Source organism: Thalassophryne amazonica, chromosome 6 (genome assembly GCF_902500255.1).
Source record: "Thalassophryne amazonica chromosome 6, fThaAma1.1, whole genome shotgun sequence".
NCBI classification, from domain to species: domain Eukaryota; kingdom Metazoa; phylum Chordata; class Actinopteri; order Batrachoidiformes; family Batrachoididae; genus Thalassophryne; species Thalassophryne amazonica.
The window spans coordinates 37,533,085-37,557,551 of NC_047108.1; the positions used below are offsets into that span (position 1 = coordinate 37,533,085).

At 40.9% G+C, this 24,467-nt stretch overlaps 1 protein-coding gene across 2 annotated transcripts in view; it reads right to left on the reverse strand.

The window, feature by feature from the left end:
- Positions 1-483: 483 nt before the first annotated feature.
- The window catches only part of mtor (mechanistic target of rapamycin kinase), a 427,661-nt gene continuing 403,677 nt past the window's right edge, over positions 484-24,467 (reverse strand). For both annotated transcript variants that reach the window (XM_034171997.1, XM_034171996.1), the window contains exons 49-58: positions 22,813-22,935; positions 21,420-21,502; positions 21,247-21,319; positions 21,093-21,167; positions 20,320-20,455; positions 6,391-6,456; positions 6,225-6,305; positions 5,937-6,017; positions 5,441-5,546; positions 484-993 (exon numbers count right to left, since the gene is read on the reverse strand). In XM_034171997.1, coding sequence (XP_034027888.1) covers positions 978-993; positions 5,441-5,546; positions 5,937-6,017; positions 6,225-6,305; positions 6,391-6,456; positions 20,320-20,455; positions 21,093-21,167; positions 21,247-21,319; positions 21,420-21,502; positions 22,813-22,935 — 840 coding nt within the window. In that variant the 3' untranslated portion in view covers positions 484-977. The remainder of the gene's footprint in view (positions 994-5,440; positions 5,547-5,936; positions 6,018-6,224; positions 6,306-6,390; positions 6,457-20,319; positions 20,456-21,092; positions 21,168-21,246; positions 21,320-21,419; positions 21,503-22,812; positions 22,936-24,467) is intronic.

Here is a 24,467-nt window from a genome sequence, read left to right on the forward strand (position 1 = left end):
GGACCAAACAAATGGAGAAATAAGAGGGGGAATAGCAATGAGCTGAACTAAAAGTAAAGCTAGCGTGCACACGGCCGATAACGGCAGAGAAAAACAAATTAATAGTTGTCTTCACTGCTGCCTCTGCAATTTGCTCTGTCTGATTCTTTTTTATTGCTCATTGACTGCGTTTGCCATAACAAACTGTGTCCCTGCATTCTCATGGATGAAGACAAACAATCTGCGCTCATTTAGAGAAAAATCCAGAGCATTTGTCATCTTTGCTCAGGTTTTACATGAGATGATCTCATCATCTCTGCACTGACAGCAGTCTCTGCCACAGTCCTGAAAAGCTGCAGGAAAATCTTACTAGGAGTCAGAGCACCCCCTGTAGGCACAAGCAAAAAAACAAAAGGGAGAGATGTCCCCTGCAGCCATTCACGTTTCTGTGCGATATTCCTGAGGAACGACCTGCTGAATCACATGAACACCAACAGTCACTTATCTGTACAGGTTTAATGGCACATTATTCCATACACGGTCATCTCTAGTCACATGACATCATGACTAACCTCCAAAAAGTGAACAGAAACAGGGTTTAAATTTTCACATCACACGAAAAGAAAGGATCAGCATACAGTGTGCCACCAAAGTCATGGCTTACATTATTACAACATGTCAACAGGGAAAAAAGAACAGGCCAAAGAAATTACTGCATACAAGCAAGTAAAAGCCTCCATTTTATCAGAAAAAAAAAAGCCTTGATTATTAGATTAAAAACTGAGTTTTTAACATTAACAAACTGACAATTATCCAACAACACATTGAGATGTTTTTCCAAATACAGCCCTGTCATTAAATATATTTTTCAGAGAGTGCTGAACTGAGTCGAGTACTTCTTTGTGGCATTTCAATAATTACAAAACAAACAAACAAATAAAAACAAAACAAAAACAAAAAAACAGTCATATGTAACTTTGGTTGTCAAAGATGGTCCTTCACCAAAATGGGCACCTGCAGACAACAAGAAAACCTTATTCACCAGTGTAAAGAAACACTGACATTGTTACCAGAGACAAAGTGATACAGTCCTCCAAAAGTACACTTTTTAAACACGCTGAAGACACTTAGAGTCTCAGCTTTTATTTTCTTGTATTTACATTTAAAAGTGTTAAACAATGTATGGAGAACATAGCATCTGCACCAGATCATCCAATTTTTTGGTGAGCAAAACTACTGGAACATGTGACTGGTGTTTCTTGTATCTACTCCTCTGTGAAGGCTGCACATTTATTAAAAAGGATAAACCAACAACAAACATATCATAAGACAAACATGATGAAAGCAGTGAAGGAACAAGAACAAACTCGTCACTGCGTCTCAGTGTCCAACCTTGGACTTCTTCAGGATTTGAGGAAGGAGCAAGTTTAGTCACAATTCATGAACTCTTTCTGGCACTATGACCAGGACTGGGAACACGACCACCTATCGAGTCTGAGTCGAGACCAATCCTTTGAGATTTTGGAGTGGTTAAGACCGAGTCTTTGGTGGAGATGAGACTGAGACAGGTCAACCTGAACATGGTATGAGGTGAAAAGGTTTAAAAAAAAATGTAAAAGTCTGAGATAGATAATGAGATCTATTGTGTGTTGTTATTAAAAATTTTAATTAATGTGCGCACTTATTTTAGCCCATGACTAAGATAAGATTGAGAAAAGAAAGGTGGTCTCAAGACCAAGACTGGGCTGAGGTACTGAAACACTTAATTATCGCTTACAACATATTTCATAGACTCTGCCCTTGGTGGGCACAATCACAAGCAAAATCAAAATCATTGTTGGCTATTAAAACCTGAGCTGGAATAAATGCACTCAGGTTCAGTAGGTCAAGTATTTGGACTGAGACAATTTTTGATATTTAGACTCTGTACACCACCACAAAGTAATTGAAATTACACAATCAAAATGTGCGCACATTGTGGAAGACTGTCAGTTTCAACTTCAAGGTGTTTAACAAAAATAACACATGAACTACTAAGGAATTGCAGCCATTTTATTTCACATCTCCAGTTGCAGAGGTCTTAAGTAAGTAAGTCCTTTAGTTGCTCCCTTGTTTTCACTCAGGGTCACCACAGCAGATCCAAGGTGGTTCTGCATGTTGATTTGGCACCAGGTTTTACACTGGATGCCTTCCTGATGCAGCTCCACATTACATGGAGAAATGTGGCAGGTGTGGGGTTTGAACCAGGAATGGTGAATAATATTGGTCATATTTCAGGATGGTATTTTCAAAATGGTAAGTTATTCTTCTGTATAAGCATGACAGTTCTCCATTTTCACCAGTGGTGGACACAGCTAATCAAAAAAATTAGCTTCAATTACAGATAATGAGCTAACTGAAAAGTTATCTTTTATAAAGCTAAACGATAAACCACCCAAAAATTTATCGGAAGCTACAGATAATCGATAACTTCCAGTATTATCTCCATTACACTTGCAACTGCTACCAAGCTGAATTTGAGTTTTAACACCATGATTGCTTCTGGTAGCATCAAAGGTGACTATAGACCCAAACAATGAGTCAAGCACTTCTGTCTTTGAGCACTCTGCCTACTGCTGGAAGCTCCTGTTTACTACATAACTTCCAGCAGCAAAGTGGTTGAGAGGAGCAGCGAAGCTCAACTCTCTACTCAATAACAGTGTTCCCATGAAGCGGAGGTCTTGGAAAATAAAGCAGTGCTGACTCATGGTTTGGTTTATAAATAAAATTAATACTGAGAGAATAACTCCATTAATGTCAATTATGTCATTTGTACAAAATTAAAATATAACATATATCTTTTAATGTTGAATAATGCACTAATTCTGAAGTTTTGTAACAAACACAGACAGACATCAAAGGGATTATGGGTAAAATGTGCTTCCGCTAACACCGATTGGTTGACTCATTCATTCTATGTAAAACAACACGTTAATGTGAGGTGTGTCATGTGTTGGTGTTTACAGATAAATGTGCTTTTGTAAAATATGTCATTTTTTTATTTGTAAAAAAAAAAAAAGGCCAAGTTGTAATTAGATAACTGTCTGATATAACCGGTGTCAAAATAAATAGAACACTACCATGATCTACTGGTGCCCAGACGCTCAGTACTTAGGCTGGGCTTACACTGTGCGAGTTTTGGCCCTTTTTTCAGATTTTTCACTCGTGCAAGAATTTTTTGGCTTGTGCTGAGTTTCAGCTTAATCGTGCGTCCTGCATCGTGTAGTATACATGGAGTAACGAGCTGTGTTTAACCTCTCACGACCACCTCCCGATCAGCAATCGTATGGTCGGATGAAAATTAAACTTGTTTGATATTCTAGTCGGCCGTCGTGAGGCTATTCCGCTGCTGAAGCGCTACAAGCGTCCATCCTCTGACACTGTGCCTGTGCAAACACCGATGTGGAATTGTCGAGAGCATAAACAGTGATCATATATTTTTTGGAGAGCAGCTTCTGTTTCTCTCCCCCCCTTTCTTCAACTCATGTAAAGTCTTGTTTGTTTGTTGTTAAAACTTTGATGTCTCCCATCAAGAGTTTTTGTAAAAATAAGAAATGTAAATAAAGTTTGGAAAAAAAAAAGCTTCTGTTTACGTTTTGCTTCTGGAAACATGAGTCTGATGTGTGGTTTTTGAATGTAAAATGTGAGCAGTCAGATCACATCAGAGCATCGGCCATATAATGTGAGAACATTAATCGTGCACTCTGAACCTTTACACCGTGCGGTTTTGTCGTACAAGTTTGAGCTGGAGCCGAGTACAATGATTGAAAATATTGTACAGTGTCTGCCCAGCTTTAGGGCGAATACTGCCAAGAACATTACTGTCCAGTAGATGGCAGTAGAGACCGTGAAAACCTGCCAAAACAAAATTCCAGATAATCCGTGTCTGCTACGTTTAAGCTGCGTGGAATTTAATAAACGCAAACTGAATTTCAGACATCTTATATATATTACTTTGGAACAAAGACGGCAGACAGTGTTTGACATAAGCAGGACTCTAAATAGCAAACAGGAATCGATTGCAATGATTCCACTTGAAAATAATGCAGAAGCAACTTGAGCTTCTTCTGGCATTTTTACATAAAACAAACAATAACAACGTCTATAAACCCTGAGAATATATTCACGAGCGTTTTAGGCACAATATACAAAGAGTTTAATGCTGCTGTCCATGTGGAGCCTGATCAGAGCGTCTCAAATGCATTTCTTCTGTCGTGAATGTACTGACATTACCCATAATGCACTGCTGGACACAGCATGTCCACACTAAAACCTTCAAAATTAGTGCATTACTTTAAAACTAAAACATATATCTGATATTTTCACTTTATAAAACTTCAGACATGACGTTAATTTAAATAACTTGTCCGAAATTAGTTTGGTTAAAATTTTAACCAGAAAGTTAAAACTGTATGCCTGTATGACTTGGGTAATATTGCCAGCGTATCTGTATGGGGTCAAAAGAAATTAGCTTTTTTTCTTTTCTGTGGCCAGTTCTCCTTTGCCTGCAGAGGGTACAGCGGTTTCTTTTAGAACCAGCTCTCCTCTGTTAATGGACGATAGAACTGCACTTCTACTATAAAACATTTACTACTACAAAACACAGATAGGTACTCAACGGATTTTAGATTTCATAAATGTTTGTAACTATTCAGCTTTGTTTACAATGTCTGCAAAAATATGTTAGCGGTCTAAAAATGATCAGACCAAAACGTATCGGAAGATAATTAGTCCGATAATGGTTTTCAAAGTTATCTGAAAAGCTAATCCGATAATGAAAACATTATCTTCGATAATTAGCAGTTAGCTGATTAGCAGAACTATGCCTACCACTGATTTTCACCATATTTGAATAATTTTTGAATAAGAATATAAGCCATGAAATCACTATTGAATTCTACATTCTTTATTCTACTAATTTATTATGACTTTCATATGGGTATTATGTCTTAGAGAAAATTGGCTTTTTTCACTGTACACGATTTTTCACCAACTTGTAATACAGCCTGGTAAAAAGAGAGGCTGGGGAAGCTTAACATGGTGGCATGGGGAAGGGGGCCTGCTGATACACACAGAGGCAGGACTAGGGTTAATACTGATAAAACTGTTTAGATTAGTAGATACTGTAACTTTTGAAAACGTTACTTCAGATGGTGTTTTGAAAGCACTCAATGCAGCCCAATACACACACACACACACACACACACACACACACACACACACACACACACACACACACACACACACACACACACACACACACACACACACACACACACACACACACACACATTTATTAGATCCAATTCAACAGAAATTCTTCTCTGAGTAATTCTTGTGTCAGTTTAAACCATAAGTAGCAGTACAGATGTTGCCCTTAATCATGAAGCAGAAAATGTCAAAGACAAACATCAATACTGACCAGCCGATGTAACACTGACACAGGTTTTCATGCGACGTGGCTTGCTTAATGAGGAGTTCTACTTGTGTTGGAACATCCAGTGTCTCATCGTGAGAGAAGTCTCGACCTAAATGAGCAATTGTCAAATCAGGATAAACCATGGTAACAATGAAATTCCCCCATTCAAAAAAAAAAAAAAAATTACATGGCATTTTTAGGGCAACTTCAAATACGGAAAGTTCTTTCCCTGTACACAAGATGAAATGTGTTTAGTTAATGAAAAATGAGGAAGATATTAAAAATGTGATAGTGGATTAATTTTATGCAGAAATCTACATTAGTTTTGTAAAATTTCCTCATGTCTAATGAGATGTTTGCAATTACTGTAGTCACCAGAGTACTAAGAGTAATAAGTTTCTGCCAACACAATTTACAATTCATTTTTAAATTATATTTTGAAGTATTCTTCTGTGTAATACAGTAGCACAACACATTTATAAAAGCTGTTCGAACTTGCCTGTAAGTTTGTCTCGCACTCTGTTGATGATCTGAATGGCTTTCTTGTTCAGCGCCTCAGGCTGTACCAAACCATCTCCAACTGACAAAATAAATACATGTACAGACACAAAAATTCTCTAACATGTAACAACCAATAACAAGCTAAGACAAAAACAATCTCTGTGCAAAAGAACTAAAACCAAAGCAAACTTAAGTAGCTCAGTAGGTGTAAGAAGTAACAGAGCCACTTAAGGGCAGCACAGCAAGAAATAAATCACACAATGACCCACAAAGCTGTTAAACTCACTGAACGAGTGAATGGATTCAGGCACTGTGGTCCCCGGTTTCTTGTGTGTGGTCTCTCCCAGGTCGATTCCCTCCAGGGCCTCTGCACACCACATAGTCATTAAAACACCACGCTGCATGAGTTAACATATGCAAAGGAGCAAAAAGGGACACGTTTGTCAACTAACCCACTGACTGTCCTGCGGTGTAAGAATCAGTTCTGGTGCGAGAGCGTTTGTTGCCTTTGGTATTTGCTGTCGGTGACACAAACAAAAATAGTGCTATTAGTTATGTGATGACCACTACTGTAATAATAATAATAATAATAATAATAATAATAATAATAATAATAACAAAACATTATTATTGCAGACCTCAGCTCAGCAACCTCCCCACCAATGGTTCAATTGTGACATCATACAGAAGGCTGAGATTAAATGCAGAATTCTGACTCACCAATGTATGGAGATTTGCACTATCATAAGGTTTTTGAAATACCAGTAAATCAGTCACAAGAAAGCAAAGAAATTACAAATTTTGGGTCAGATCTGGATATGGCTCAGAGTTTGTTGAACTCTTCTCTGAGAATAGGACCAATACAAAGCTTCGTCAGAATCCATCTACTAATTTTTGAGTTTGCACATGCGCAGACAGATGGGGAGATCACATAACCTCTATCAATTTCAATTTATTCAATTTATAAAGCGCCAACTCATGATAGCATCGCCCCAAGGTGCTTCACACAAAACAATTCAAAAACAATTTAAAATGAATTAAAAAACTAAAATTTAAAAAGCACAGTTAAAAGACAAAAAAAAAAAAAAAAAAAAACCTCCTCTGCCAATTTGTACTTATTAATACAACTGAGCAGCAAACAGTTAAACCACAGACTGGCATTGTAAACTGTATTTTTAACAAGCATTTAAGTGGGTATGACTTTTTTGAAGAAGAAACAAGCCAACCTCTCAGCCTGAAAGCTCCAATAAGACATAAGAAATTAGAATTTACACAATGACAACAATAGGAGGGTGAGTGTTTTACAGCTTTTAGTGAATAATGTGGGTGGAAATTGAGAATTCTCGCCTCACCAGGAGGAGCAGTGAGTCAAAGTAAAAGATTACAGATGACAGATGGCAGACGGGAGGACACTGACAGAGGGTCTGTAATACCATAAGACAATTTATTACCACATTTGTGGATGACAAAGTGGCAGTCCAGTAATAGCAGAACAAAAAGTATGGGCTGATGAAGATGGAGAAAAACTCAGAGGACAGGCAAAAAAAAACCCCCCACCAAGAATACACCAGGGGGAGAAACAGACAAAATGTCCACGGAAACTAAGACTTCAAAGGAGAACACAGAGAGCTAAAACAAAAACAATAAGGAAAACGTACAAACGTACAAGTCAGAACAAAACCAGAACAAAATGACATATACTGTGAGCTGAGAACAGTGTAAGGCAAGTGATTAAAGACAAACAAAAACAGAAACAGAGTGCAGTGACACACAGACAAAAAAACATAACACTGAACCCACAAACACCAGAGAAACCATAACACTGAACACCCAAACACCAGTGAAACATAACAGTGAACACATAAAGACCAGAAAAGCCATAACACTGAACACACAAACACCAGAGAAACGATAACACTGAACAAACACCAGAGAAACCATAACACTGAACACACAAACACCAGAGAAACCATAACACTGAACAAACACCAGAGAAACCATAACACTGAACACAAAAAAACAGAGAAACCATAACACTGAACACAAAAAAAACAGAGAAACAACAGTGAACACCCAGTGAAACATAACACTGAACCCACAAACACCAGAGAAACCATAACACTGAACAAACACCAGAGAAACCATAACACTGAACCCACAATCACCAGAGAAACAACATTGAATCCACAAACACGAGAAACCATAACACTGAATCCACAAACACCAGAGAAACTGTAACAATGCCACACACCCCCAACCCCAACACAGACAAGAGGAACAATAACTCTTAACACATAAACAGAAGAGAAACCATAACACACACACACACACACACACACACACACACACACACACACACACACACACACACACACACACACACACACACACAAACACCAGAGAAACCATAACACTGAACCCACAAACACCAGAGAAACCATAACACTGAACACACAAAAACCAGAGAAACCATAACACTGAACCCACAAACACCAGAGAAACCATAACACTGAACCCACAAAAAACAGAGAAACAATAACACTGAACACCCAAACACCAGTGAAACATAACAGTGAACACATAAAGACCAGAAAAGCCATAACACTGAACACACAAACACCAGAGAAACGATAACACTGAACAAACACCAGAGAAACGATAACACTGAACAAACACCAGAGAAACCATAACACTGAACAAACACCAGAGAACCCATAACACTGAACACTCAAACACCAGAGAAACCATAACACTGAACAAACACCAGAGAAACCATGACACTGAACACCACAGAAACCATAACACTGAACAAACACCAGAGAAACCATAACACTGAACACAAAAAAACAGAGAAACAGTGAACACCCAGTGAAACATAACAGTGAACACACAAAGACCAGAAAAGCCATAACACTGACCCCACAAACACCAGAGAAACCATAACACTGAACACACAAAAACCAGAGAAACAATAACACTGAACACCCAAACACCAGTGAAACATAACAGTGAACACATAAAGACCAGAAAAGCCATAACACTGAACACACAAACACCAGAGAAACGATAACACTGAACAAACACCAGAGAAACCATAACACTGAACAAACACCAGAGAAACCATAACACTGAACAAACACCAGAGAAACCATAACACTGAACACACAAAAACCAGAGAAACAATAACACTGAACACCCAAACACCAGTGAAACATAACAGTGAACACATAGACCAGAAAAGCCATAACACTGAACACACAAACACCAGAGAAACGATAACACTGAACAAACACCAGAGAAACTATAACACTGAACAAACACCAGAGAAACCATAACACTGAACAAACACCAGAGAAACCATAACACTGAACACACAAAAAACAGCGAAACAACAGTGAACACCCAGTGAAACATAACAGTGAACACACAAAGACCAGAAAAGCCATAACACTGAACCCACAAACACCAGAGAAACCATAACACTGAACAAACACCAGAGAAACTATAACACTGAACCCACAATCACCAGAGAAACTACAACACTGAATCCACAAACACGAGAAACCATAACACTGAATCCACAAACACCAGAGAAACTGTAACAATGCCACTGTTAAGGATTTTGTATATATGTTATCACTGTTAAACATTTGTACATTTGTCTTCTTTCTCATGAGAACGGTGTTGTGCTGTTTTGCACTTCACCCTGAGAATGTACGTGTTATTCAACCTTGTTTTAGCTTTGTCTTCTTTCTCATGAGAACGGTGTTGTGCTGTTTTGCACTTCACCCTGAGAATGTACGTGTTATTCAACCTTGTTTTAGCTTTGTCTTCTTTCTCATGAGAACGGAGATGTGCTGTTTTGCACCTGTCTTAATGCAATCCTGAGAATTCAATTTTGTTTTAGCACTCTGGGGTCAATCTGAGCTGGGAATGAAGGGCTGGATGTACTTATTATTATAATATAACTTTGTTTTCGCAGCCTCTAACGACTGGGAGTAAGAGAACGTTTTGACTATTGTGATGTGGTGTTTAGTGTGAAGGAGTGTGAAAGACAGGACACTTCAGGCAGATGCAGAACAGCTGATACCTGCAACAGACGAACGAGATGTGCTGACCTGAAAGTGTTCTTCCTTACAGCTGCACTTATTGACGTATGCGTTTATGTTATGGGAAGAAACTTGTCTTGCGTCATCACCCCCACCCTTAGGACAAGTTTCTTGTTTATGTGATGAGGGCGTCTCTTAATAAAAAGAGCGGAAAAGCAGGCCAGACTTTAGTGTAGCCTTGGTGTACAGCCTGGCCGCACTCCGCGCGTAAAATTTGACTTTCTGTCTCACTGGTGTTTCTTGACTCTGTTTGTCTTGTTAAAGGTTTTAAAAATGTTTGGAGGAGAAAATACCCAACATTGACTGGGGGCTCGTCCGGGATCTCAACAACACCGGAGGTGTCCGGCGGAGGTCGTCAAGTCCAGACGTAAATCCTTGGCCAAGGTCCGATCGATCGATTGATCGTGTCTGCAATTGTCGACCACCGTTGGCATCGTCTGGTTGACGAGATTTTCCCGAAGAAGACAGACAGGAAGTCGAGTCAGTGAGTAAAATTTCTTTGTAAACAGTACTGAGTGAGTGGTGATCAGATCACATAAAACAGTTAAATTCCGCAAGCGATGATACAGAATCGTCTGTTAATGCAAAGCAGTTAAACTCTGTAAGGAGGGTGCGGACTCCTCTGTTTTAATACGCGTACCGGTAGGGGATAAAAGTGATCACATAAAACAGTTAAACTCCGTAAGCGATGATACAGAATCGTCTGTTAATGAAACACAGTTAAACTCTGTAAGGAGGGCGGACTCCTCTGTTTTAATACGTAAAGGAAATCCCGGGTAGGAATATGTGCACTGTAAAAAAGCAGTTAAATCTGGCAGGGACGGCGGAGTCCCCTAATGCAGGACATTAGTTAAATTTCACGGGAGGGCGAGCTCCCCTGACATAAGAATACGCGTACGATTATTAGGAGTGTTTCTATGTGTAAATAGTGTTTTGCGCAAGTGTAAATAACTGTGTGAAAGTGTAATACTTTGGACAACGTTAGTGACAACTGTGCGTGTGGAAGCAGCAGGCAAGTGATTCCGCTTCCTACGGGGAGGTGAAAGGAATCAACCACACGACGGCAAATTGATTGTCACGTCCAAAGAAAGTGTGAAAACTTCAGATTTAGAACACCCTAGGTGTGCCCCCGTCTGAAGTCCAAATTATAACAAGGGATAAAAAATATAATAAAAATGGGGGGTAAGACGTCTAAAAATAAGGAAAATTTATCAACTGACGACTGGAAATTTATGGAGGCAAAAAATCCAAAAGCAACAAAGAAATTGGAGACCTGGATAAATAAACATGACTTTGACGGACGACTGAACCTGATCAGCATACAAAAGCTGAAGAAGGAGTTAGAACGGGAACATAAAGGTGATGAGAAAAAGATGCAGAAAGTAGGGGCAGATTTAGTGGCATTTTGGGAGGAGGAAGCAGAGAACAGACAGAAAGGAGCAGAGAAGCGACGATTAGAGAAAGCGAGGAAAAAGAAAGCTGTAGGTAAGGCAGAAGAAGATGTGATAATTCAGCACAGAGAGCCAGAACAGCCTCAACAACCACCGCCGGCTGGATCGTCGGTGACAAAGAGACCTTTATCTCCTCTACCAGAGGATGACGATGTACCGCCACCACAGTATGATTTGGCAGTAAAACCTAAGGTAAAAAGAGAAAAACCAGAAAAACCACAAACACGCAGTCAAGCGAAAGTGCCTACAGCCCCTCCCATGGTGGAACATAGTGATCAGGGAGGTGCCTATCCTATGACAGAAGTACCAAATCCTCGTGCAGGAACAGCAGGACAGCTACCAACCATGCTCGTTTATCGGACATGGAATGCTGATGATATCAAAGCAGCAGTCGACATGATACCATCGCCACATGTCGATATCGAGGGCTTTATGCAGGATATAGAAAACATTAGAACATCTTACCACCTTAATGGACCTGAAGTCCAACAGGTGTGGATGAAAGCATGTGGCCCTAAATGGAGTCAGGTACGCGGAGACTGGAATCCTGCAGATCAACAAGGCGTACCACTGACACATGATGATCTAGTCTTGAAAACAAGAGTGGAAGCTATGATTACACGTGCGAAAGGAGTGTTAGGACCAAAGATAAATTATACTGAAATTACCAGGACAACTCAGAAAGAAGGAGAGCCATGGACAGAGTTTAGGTGCAGGTTTGAGAATGTATTTAGGGTCCATAGTGGCATATTGCCAGAAACACCTGTGTATGAACAACAATTGAAAAACGCTCTGATCCAACATTCCAATAAGGATATAAAAGCTTGGATACAGAAACATTGGATTGGATTGCCTACAGGCACATTGGAAGAAACACATACACACTGCTGTCATGCAGAAGAAGTCTTAAAGCAGAAAAAGACAAGAAACAGCGACAAAGGAGTGTATGTAGCACATGGAGATGATGAAATATATTACCAGCAGGGTAACTTGAGACAGCAGAAGCAGTGCAAACGCCCCAAAAAGCCATGGCAAAATAGACAAGGTGGACAGCCACAACGTCAAGGACCATGGCAACCACAACAGCAGCACAGACAGGGAGGGCCACCACGTGGTCCCCTGATTTGTTGGAACTGTGGAAGAGAGGGACATATGTATAGAAATTGTCCGAATCCACCTACTGAGGGAGCAGCAGGGAGAATTCCACAACGGAATAATCCTCCGCAGCCACAGTATCCACAATGACTAGAATCCATAATCCATGATTCCACATCAGATAGGCAGTCTGATTGTGATATGGATCTGTGTGTCTTGCTGGGAAATCCGGTACCAAAACCAGAAGTGACTTTGTTGGTAAATGGACGACCAGTGACATTCCTTTGTGATACAGGAGCATGTAGAACCACATGTAATGACAACATACCTGTCCATCAATTAAGCAACGAAATCTTTAGGGTTCGCTCTGCAAATGGACAAACATCAGACGTCCCTATCACCAAACCCATAACGTTGACAGATCCACTTGGCCTGACGTGTACTATGTCAGTGTTGAGCATGCCACAATGTCCAGTTAACCTCCTAGGACGAGACGGATTGACTGCATTGGGCTTGTCCATAATTGTGGAACAAGGGAAATTAGTTGTTGAACGCACAGGAGGCGTTAACATGGTAAGAGAAGAAAGCGCTGACCCCACATTCCACTATTACTATACATTTGACATTTCAGAAGAAGATGCTGCAGGATGGGGTAAAGCTGTCGTCTTGCAAGCGACAGCCCTACTAAAAAATCCTGAACAACAGATGTCACCACCTGACCTGCATGTCACAATGTGGCATAAAGATCCTCCAGGTCCGGATGGTGACTATGAAACTAAATTGAAAAATGTTTCACCTGTGAAACTGACAATGACCGATTTGATTCATGATGGCAACTCAACAGTTGTCATAACAGTAACAGGCGCCACTGAAGATGTATCAAAATTGAGATTCACAGGTATGCCATTACATATGTCACTTTGTAAGCCATATTTGACAGAATGGCAAGAATTTGGACTGACAGTCATAACAGCTTTGTCAGCCTCTGATTGGAGTAGAGTTGGCCCACGAACGGAGTTCAGTCCATCAACCAAGTTGTATAAAGTGCCAGTTAATGTCTCATTGGTGCTGACAGCTGGAACACACATTGATGCGTCCACTTCACAATCCTGAGTGTTTCAGTTGAGTCCTGAAGAGGATGCTCTTCTCTCTTCAGTACCGTCAGGATTGTGGACAACAGGTCCTTCAGACGTAGGACTGATTAAAAATGCACAACCTGTAGTTATAAGGCCAAAAACAGAATACAGACCATGTGTAAGACAGTATCCATTGAAACCTGATGCAATTGACGGAATCAGGCCAGTAATAGAGGATTTATTAACAGCAGGAGTAATAGTGCCATGTCCAGATTCACCATGTAACACACCCATATTTCCGGTAAAAAAGGCTCCGCCCTCAGTGGGGTGGAGAATGATTCAAGATCTGCAGGCAGTAAATGCTGCTGTGATTAAAAGAGCACCATGTGTCCCAGATCCACACACCTTGTTAAATTCGCTGAGACCAAATTCTAATAGTTTCTCAGTAATTGACATAAGTAATGCATTTTTCTCTGTGCCAGTACATCCAGATAGTTAATTCTGGTTTGCTTTTACCTTTAAAGGACAACGATATACATTCACCAGATTACCGCAGGGTTACGCAGAGAGCCCAACTATTTATTCTCAAGTCATGTCAGCATGTTTAGCCAATTTCGTTCCACCGGCAGATAGCCAACTGTTAGTGTATGTTGATGACATTTTGATTGCCTCTGACACACGAGAAAACTGCATAACTGACACAGTAGCATTATTATGTTTCTTATTTGACAATGGCCACAGAGTGAGTAGAAACAAAGTTCAGTTGTGTAGGGATAAAGTAAAATATTTAGGACATGAGTTATCAGCCACAGGGCGCACGATCCTGTCTGACAGGAAGGAAGCAATTTTGCACGCTCCAAAACCACAAACCAAAAAGCAGATGATGTCATTTCTTGGTTTGACAAATTACTGCAGGGCATGGATTCCTTGCTATGCAGAGTTGACTAGTCCACTTTCTGATTTGATGTACAAAGATGATATTTCAATGTCAACCGTGTTGGAATGGAACAAAGATGCTGAGGAAGCCTTTGTAAAAGTAAAACAAACATTAGTGTCATCCACAGTTTTGGCACTACCAGATTATAGTAAACCATTCATTCAAACAGTTGATTGTAAGAATAAGTTCATGACTAGTGTTTTGGTTCAAGTGTATGGCTCAAAATTGAGGCCAGTTGCCTACTACTCATCTAAATTGGATGCAGTAGCAAGTGCTTTACCACCATGCGTACAGGCTGTTGTTGCAGCCTCTATGGCTGTTCAAAGTAGCAGTAATGTTGTTCTATTCCATCAGCTGACATTGAAAGTTCCACATGCAGTCTCTGCACTTCTGTTGCAGACAAACATGAGCCTTTTGTCCCCAGCAAGACATCTTTCGTGCATGTCCTTGCTATTATCACAGCCACACCTTACGATAGAGCGATGTACAACATTGAATCCCTCCACATTGATACCTTTACCTGAGGATGGTGAGCCGCACAATTGTCTTGATGTAGCAACAGTTTGTACAAAAGCACGCCCAGACCTCCGGGACACACCCATCCCAAACAGTACAATCGTGTATGTGGATGGTTCTTCCCCCAAAAATGCTTATGGACAAACGCAATCTGGATATGCTGTCGTCACAAATTCAGAAGTATTAGATTCTGCTTCATTGCCATCGTCATTTTCAGCACAAGCAGCTGAATTAGTTGCTTTAACTGCAGCTTGCTATCTGTTTCAAGGTACGGCCGTATCAATTTATACGGACAGCCAGTACGCTTTCAGCACAGTGCATGTGTTTGCAAAACTGTGGGAGGAGCGTGGAATGGTGACATCGTCTGGAAAGCCAGTGACTCATGCCACTCTCCTAACTGCCCTACTGCAAGCTGTGAAGTTGCCTCAACAAATTGCTATATGCAAATGTGCGGCTCACACCAATGGCTCTGACAGTGTTTCAAAAGGAAATGATTTTGCTGACAGAGCAGCAAAAGAGGCAGCAGCAGCTTCTTCTATTTTTGTTGTACAGGAAACTACTCCAGATTTGCATTTAGGTCATACACTGCTTGCTGACATGCAACAGCAGGCAACAGACAGAGAAAAACAAATGTGGATAGCTAAAGGAGCTACGTATGCAAATGACTTGTACGTATGACCACAAAAGAAACCCATATTGCCAAAAAATATGTTTAAATGGGCAGCTATTATGAGCCATGGCGTGACGCATGTCTCATCAGGGGGTATGATATCGCAATTGCAATCTATTTTTTGTCTTTATGGGTTCGATGCATATGCAAAACAGCATTGTAGAGCATGCATGATATGTGCAAAACACAACTCACAAGGCAATTTGAGACCCCAAAGAGGTAAATTTCCAACACCACAATATCCCTTTCAAGTGATTCATATGGATTATATACAGCTGAGTAAACATGAAGGGAAGGAATTTTGTTTAGTCATAATTGATGCCTTCTCAAAATGGGTAGAATTGTTCCCTACAAAACATGCAGATTCACTTACAGTGGCTAAAGCATTATGCAAAGACATCATCCCACGATTTGGAATACCAGAAACAGTCTATTCAGATAATGGAGCGCATTTTGTTAATACAATAGTGCAATACGTAGGAGAAGCACTACAGGTTAATCTCAAAAATCATTGTTCTTATCATCCACAAAGCGCCGGATTAGTGGAAAGGATGAATGGAACAGTAAAAAACAGACTTAGAAAGACAATGGAGGAAACAGGCAGACCATGGACGCATTGTGTAGATTTGGTAAAAATGTATATAAACATAACTAGTACCATGGGGTTGACACCGTATGAAACATTGTTTGGCAGAAAATATCGATTGCCATATTATGGACAAATTTGGGATGTACCTGAGGAAGCCAATTTGGCGGATTACATGAGAAAAATGTTAGAAGGACAACGAGGGAGAGTTCCAAACACTGATGATCCCATTTCTCCACAGGAGGACCCTAAAGTGGTACCTGGAGACTGGGTGTTGATAAGAAGCATCAAGAGAAAACACTGGCATTCACCTAAATGGGAAGGGCCCTATCAAGTACTACTCACAACACCCACAGCTTTGAAAATTGGGGAAAGAAGTACATGGATTCATTTAACTCACTGTAAGAAAGTCATTTCTGCAGACACAGACAAACAGTAAGAACAGTAGGACAAGACTAGTAATAGTGTGTGAGCTTGGTGTTAAGATCCAGGTTAGACACGAAAGCTAGCAGAAGACATTAAGAAGCCACTGTTCTGAACATAGGTGTGCTGTAGTGTGCAGAAATGGCGAAAGAAAAAAATAAAAAGAACGAGGGTTTCTGGACCCCACGGACAGTCCTTGTTATGCTACTTTTCTTTTTTGAATTGGGATTATTATTAAAAGCCATGAGCATGGGACATGATAATAAGGATCACATCCACAGATTGCAGAGACCAAAAAGAAGTAACGAAGACCCCAGTCCGATAATAAATGCCACAGTACATAGCTGTAATGGGAATAATGCGTACCGATTTGGTGTACAAGCCTGCATTCCTAGAAATACATCTGTGATCATCTCTGTACCATATAGTGGTCTTACCCATGGAATGCCGGATGGTGACAGAGGGACTAATTACGGAAATAGTTTCTCATGGTATATGACCAACGATCAACAAGATAGGAGATGGGAAACGTTGGTAGCCGATGAATGGAGTAGATGGACACCAAGATGGGCACAAACCGAGTGGGCTAAGTACCAGAGTCAAATTCTCAAAATGTATCAAACAGATGATAAGCTGTCTATAGTGGTGAATACCACAGAAAAAGGAACCATATTCCCACCTGATATAGAGGGAGACTGTTGGTTGTTCCTCCTTTGGGTATACAAACAAGGAAAAGATCCGTATTTCCATTTCTTCCTCTGTGAAACAGATAGAGTACAGCAACCAATATTGACCGAATTAAGTACGTCAAAGGGGGTGTCCATACAAGCAAAGGGGGTGCCCATACAAGCAAAGGGGGTGTCTGTACAAGGCACAAAAGACATGAAGGCAGATGACTGGTTCCTAGTAACTACAGGAATTAGTGGACAAAATAACAATTGGCTTTTAATGGCAGAACAAGCAGGACTAGCAGCAAAGAAGGACTGTGTTGTATGTATGGGACCCAGACCTATATTACAGGTAATACCGGCAGCATTACCCAAAGACTGTCTACTGACTGCTATGACACAGACATACATTGCGGCAAACAACAATTGTTCTAAGTGGGACAAGATCTATCCAGTGACCAAATTGACTAAGATTAAACCTTTATTCTCAAGCAAAGTTGGGCATGCTAACCATACATGTGTACACTTGACAGGGACAAGTAAGACTTTGGGTAGCTTAAACCACACCGCCTGGTGTAAGAATGTGGTCCATAGTACTCCCACATTCAAACCTGTCGGGAGGAGTGACGTATGGTGGTGGTGTGGGGATAACAGAATCTTTGACAGACTGCCACGGAATGTGTCAGGTTATTGTGCATTAATATCATTATTGTTACCAGTTGAAGCCATACCCATGACCCCTGAAGACGTTACGACATATGCAGCCTCTCTTATTCCTGAAGATTGGCAGAAAGGCATAGCCAGACATAGAGTGAAAAGAGATTGGAAAGGAGTGGGAAATCCAACATATATTGACGCAATAGGAGTCCCCAGGGGAGTGCCTGACGAGTATAAACTGGTTAATCAAATAGCAGCTGGATTCGAATCTTCCATCTGTTGGTGGTGCTCAATTAATAAAAACGTGGACAGAATAAACTACATCCACTACAATGTACAGAAATTAGGAAATTGGACTGAGGAAGGATTTAAGGCTGTCCATTCACAGTTAGAAGCCACGTCCCTTATGGCCTTCCAGAATCGTATTGCTCTGGATATGTTGTTGGCAGAGACAGGAGGTGTTTGTGCCATGTTCGGAGAACAATGCTGCACATTCATTCCCAACAACACGGCTGCAGACGGCAGTCTCACTCAAGCCATTGACGGGCTGAGGACGTTGAACAGGAAGATGAAAGAGCACAGTGGAGTAAACACCGAAGGCTGGGATTGGTGGCTGGAAGGGATGGGAAAATGGAGGTCTTTGATTTCTTCACTATTAGTGTCTATAGCAGTATTTGCTGCAATTCTAACATTGTGTGGATGCTGTTGTATTCCATGTCTCCGAGGCCTTGTAAATAGAATGATAACCACAGCAATAAGTCCAGGACCAGGAGGGGGTCCGGCATCATATCCACTTCTGGGGACAGACGACAACGAGGAGGACGATGGCTCTCCTGACCTGTACCCAGACCAATGGAAGTATGATGACCCAGACACCGATGATGGTGACAATGACGACATCACCTCTGGGGTGTAAGCCTAGAGAGAGAACATACCATGATGAACCTCTTAGTGAAAATCTCAAAAAGAAGTGCTAAGCTGAGTGATGCCTACTGTATGTTTAACAGGCGATAAACAGGAGGGGAATGTTAAGGATTTTGTATATATGTTATCACTGTTAAACATTTGTACATTTGTCTTCTTTCTCATGAGAACGGTTTTGTGCTGTTTTGCACTTCACCCTGAGAATGTACGTGTTATTCAACCTTGTTTTAGCTTTGTCTTCTTTCTCATGAGAACGGTGTTGTGCTGTTTTGCACTTCACCCTGAGAATGTACGTGTTATTCAACCTTGTTTTAGCTTTGTCTTCTTTCTCATGAGAACGGAGATGTGCTGTTTTGCACCTGTCTTAATGCAATCCTGAGAATTCAATTTTGTTTTAGCACTCTGGGGTCAATCTGAGCTGGGAATGAAGGGCTGGATGTACTTATTATTATAATATAACTTTGTTTTCGCAGCCTCTAACGACTGGGAGTAAGAGAACGTTTTGACTATTGTGATGTGGTGTTTAGTGTGAAGGAGTGTGAAAGACAGGACACTTCAGGCAGATGCAGAACAGCTGATACCTGCAACAGACGAACGAGATGTGCTGACCTGAAAGTGTTCTTCCTTACAGCTGCACTTATTGACGTATGCGTTTATGTTATGGGAAGAAACTTGTCTTGCGTCATCACCCCCACCCTTAGGACAAGTTTCTTGTTTATGTGATGAGGGCGTCTCTTAATAAAAAGAGCGGAAAAGCAGGCCAGACTTTAGTGTAGCCTTGGTGTACAGCCTGGCCGCACTCCGCGCGTAAAATTTGACTTTCTGTCTCACTGGTGTTTCTTGACTCTGTTTGTCTTGTTAAAGGTTTTAAAAATGTTTGGAGGAGAAAATACCCAACAGCCACACACACCCCCACCCCAACACAGACAAGAGGAACAATAACTCTGAACACACAAACACCAGAGAAACCATAACACTGAACACACAAACACCAGAGAAACTGTAACAATGCCACACCCCCCCCACCCCAACACAGACAAGAGGAACAATAACTCTGAACACATAAACAGAAGAGAAACCATAACACTGAAAACACACACACACACACACACAAAAAACCATAACGCTAAGCACACAAACACCAAACACACAAACACCAGAGAAACCACAACACTGAACACACAAACACCAGAATAACTGTAACAATGACACCCTCCCCTGTCTTGAACAATTGTAAGACACACAGAGAAAACACAGATAATCTCTCACTGTCCATGAGCCTCCAGTTGAGCAGTGGGTCATAGACGAAGGCCTCCAGCACGGCCATGACGCTGTCTCGATGCTCCCTCAGCACCTCCATCACCGTGTGACAGGTGATACGATAGTTACCATCCAAGCCCGTCACCTAACAACCAGATACAAAACTTTAACATCATCTGATCATATTTACTTTGTGATGCAGCACAGTGACACAAGTGGCTAGTGCCCTGGTTCCCAAAACAGAAGGTTCCTGGTTCAAGACCACCTGTACCCATTTTCTGTGTATATTTACATTTGAGTCACAAAGGGCAACCAGTGTAAAACTAGTGCTAAGTCATAACCTGTTGTTTTAAAACAGAGCACACAAAAACCAAAAAACAGTGCAAGTACAGTAGTTTAATTCATTAGTGCCTTTCATTTATTAAACGATTTGCCACCAGGCAGTGACAGCAGCAGCTTGATTTTACTTAGAGTTAAATCTATGGCACAACTGTGCCTCTAATAAGCTACAGAGCACATTTCTGAGGCTTCTTTAAACCTTTTAAAACATTAAACCTAAGTCCATAAAACTCATTTTCTTTGCTCAATAAGTAACATTGAAACTGATTTCTGACTTGTGATTACAAAAGAACAGCCACTTAAGACAGGATCTAATCCATAAGAGAAGCACTTGCAGCTGCTACAGTGAGTGACTAACGCTTAACTGTATGTAAAAAGGTTTTCCTGCAGAGTTTCTGACTTTTCAGTGTGTCTCAAGGTAAGATGCTGCTAGTTTTGCTTACCTCCATGGCATTGGTCAACATCCTTGTCAGGCGGAATGGGATCTTCTCAGGGAATTTCTCTCTGGTCATGGCAACCTGTAGAAAGGTTTAAATAAGTTAAATCATGCATGAATTTAAAGGGAGATTATTGTGTGAAAATAATAGCTCATCTCACCTCAAAACAGTCTCCAAAGTCAATGTGGAGAATTTTTCCACTTAAGCGGTCTAACATTAAATTGGATGGATGCCTAAGTAATGAAACATCGCGTCTCCATTAATGTTATCTTTGAAATGTCTATTATTACAATAATGTGATGCAAGCCTCCGCATCCTTTCAGAAGAGCTCACCTGTCACCCAGTCCTAATATGTAGCCCACCATTGACATCACAGCCAGTGAGCGAGTATAATTAGTCCTTCTGTCAAACCACACCTGGAGGAGAAAGAACATCTGGATTATGAAAGCTCTTCTAGTTCATGTCCTGAGAAATGTCCTATATAGAGCGTGAACAGTAGGAACTGGCACAGAAACAAAGGTAGGCTGGTTTATGCCGCTTTACACACACACTCCAGCATGTTGAGCATCTGCTACACAACGTATTCATGTTACTAAAAATGTACTCGAATTGAAACTCTGTTTATGAAGTGCTACAGTTAACAGATTAAAAGTAGGACACACACAACCCAGAAAATGGAATCTTTGGGGAAATTTTTTTTTCAGTAATTAGCACAGTGGGAGACTAAAATAAGGTACTGAATAAATTTGAAGATGTTGACATACACTCCAGACTTTGCACTGAAAAACAACACTGGTCAGGTCAAGTCTGGGACAATGTGCTGTTGCACGTTGCCGCATCCACCACACTGCAGGATCACCTTGGGTCCAGAATGACAGAAACCCAGGAAGACAATCAGAGCATCCTCATCTCTGGAAAATACCCATCTATCTGCTGCAGCCAGATGACACATGGCCATCCCCTTGGCCTTCTGTGGGTGCAGGGGTCCTCAACAGTTGGGCCCCTACTTGCTGGATCATACCCAAAGAAGCACACCACTAGGCCAAAATGTTGTAGCCGACCCTAAGTAACTATTTGTTTGACATAAAATTCATTCTTGTCGTACCCAAGGATCCTTCAAAGACTTAGTACAAAAATATCCAGTCGCTGTCTCAGGTCACTGGTTGGCATCCCAGACAAACAACTGTATACTCAGATAGAAAGCACAAGGACCCTGAAGACTTGGACCTTTATTCTCCTTTAAACATATTGGCATCACCAAACATCTTTGTCCAATGACCTCTTGCCTTCATAAGCTGTTCCCAAATGACTCCCAATCTCAAAGGCATTGGACCCAGAGACAGGAATGTCACTGCTGAGATAAGCGAATGTTTCTATAAGGTCGACACTTTCATGACACACAGTTACACTGTCCAAGAAGAGTCCAAGAAGCCACTGAAAGCCTAGATCTTAGACTTGATGCAGGACAATGACAAACCTGGACACCCAGACTCCTCACTCAGATCACTGCCTGTGAAGTCAAGGTTACTAATTCTTTCCTCACCAACAAAGGCTCCTAAACTGCTGACCTCCACAGCCCAAATCTGAACATTGAGCACTCTATCATTTTAAATGGTTTTAAAATGCTAGAGTGCTCAGGGTGGAAGTATTAGCATTGCTGAATATATCAAGTTGAGTCAGTCATCCTCACTTGTATTGACAGAGCATAAAGAAGCAGATGTCATACCTCTGAGCTTGGACTCTTGAGCCATAACAGCTTGGCTAGGTCATCTCCGGCTGTGTTGTTGACAGCATGTTCAAACACCTCTACCTTCTCCATTAGCGTGAGGTGATCGTAGTCCGGGGCCATCTGAAATCCACAAACCCAAAGCAAATTTAAGAAAAAAGCAAACAAACAAATAAAATAAAAAAAAACCCTGAAGCTCTTGTCTGTATATAAGTTTTTCAGACCAAGAACCACTTAGCCAAATAAATAAATAAATAAATTTAAATTGCAAACCCACTATTGACAGCTTTACTAATTGCTTTGTGTATTCAGTGACATAACACGCTACTACTTTTCAGACTTTAAGGTTATTTTTTTTTTTTTTAACAGTTTTGGAAACACTTTTGGGCAGCACAGTGGTTTAGTGGTTAACACTGCTGCCTCACAGCAAGAAGGTCATGGGTTCAATTCCCGCCTGTGGCCTTTCTGTGTGGAGTTTGCATGTTCTCCCCGTGTTTGCGTGGGTTTCCTCTGGGTGCTCCAGTTTCCTCCCACAGCCAAAGACATGCGGGTTAGGTGGATTGGAATCTTTAAATTGTCCGTAGGTGTGCGAGTGGGTGTGAATGTGTTTGTCTGTTTGTGGCCCTGCGACAGTCCCCCGCGACCCTTGACTGGACTAAGCGGTTGAAGACGAGTGAGTGTGTGGAAACACTTTTTAAGTTAGAAGATGACATTGTTAAAGTGTCACAGATTACTCACAGACTGTCAGTGGTCTGCGCACCACTCCGAGAAATGCTGCTCAAGTATGAGTCCCATCCGTGTCATACAATAAAGAACTTTTAATACTGTAGCTGTGATTTGAGCTCTCCCTTTCCTTTTCCCATGAATTCACCCTTCCACTTCAACACACACACACACACACACCATGGCCATGGCCCATCCAAACCCCATACCCTAAATATACTCGAGTCACCAGTCAACCCAGGGAAACGTATTTCATTGAGCTGATTGAATATAAGGCGGCACAGTGACTTAGTGGTTAGCACTGCTGCCTCACAACAAGAAGGTCCCCGGTTCACTTCGAACCTTGTCCTTTCTGTTTGGAGTAGTGATGGGATGAACAACGCTGGTGCGTCAGCACTGTGCCAAGCACACAAGAGTGAAACCCCGTATTGGTGCGTGTATCGCTTTAACAAACTGTATCGACATGTTGCGGATTTGTTGGATGGAGTTTTGCTGTTGGATTTTTGTTTGCCCTCACCTTGTTCCACTGACTTCATGGATCGTTCAAAGACGTTTCCCCAGTCTGGAATAATTTTGATCTTTTGACGCCAAATAAGGTCAATCTTTTTCTCCTTTGGGCATTGTTTACTGTTATTTTTCCAATTAGATATGTTTGTACTCCTTTACAATACTGGAAGAATAACCAGAAAACATATCCATACTTTTATCAACTCGCACTGACATGTTTATGCTCACCATCTTCATCTGTACTCTGTGAAAGTTTTTTCTAAGGGCAGGGGAACTGGTGTGTAACAGGAGAAATTGCCTTGGAGCAAAGACACTTCAGAAACCTTTGTTGCTCAATAAAAATGCATAAACAAATCTATTTTTAGTCTTTTATTTCGTATACTTTAACACTTAAGTTAACAAATTTCCATACAAAAGTTACAAAT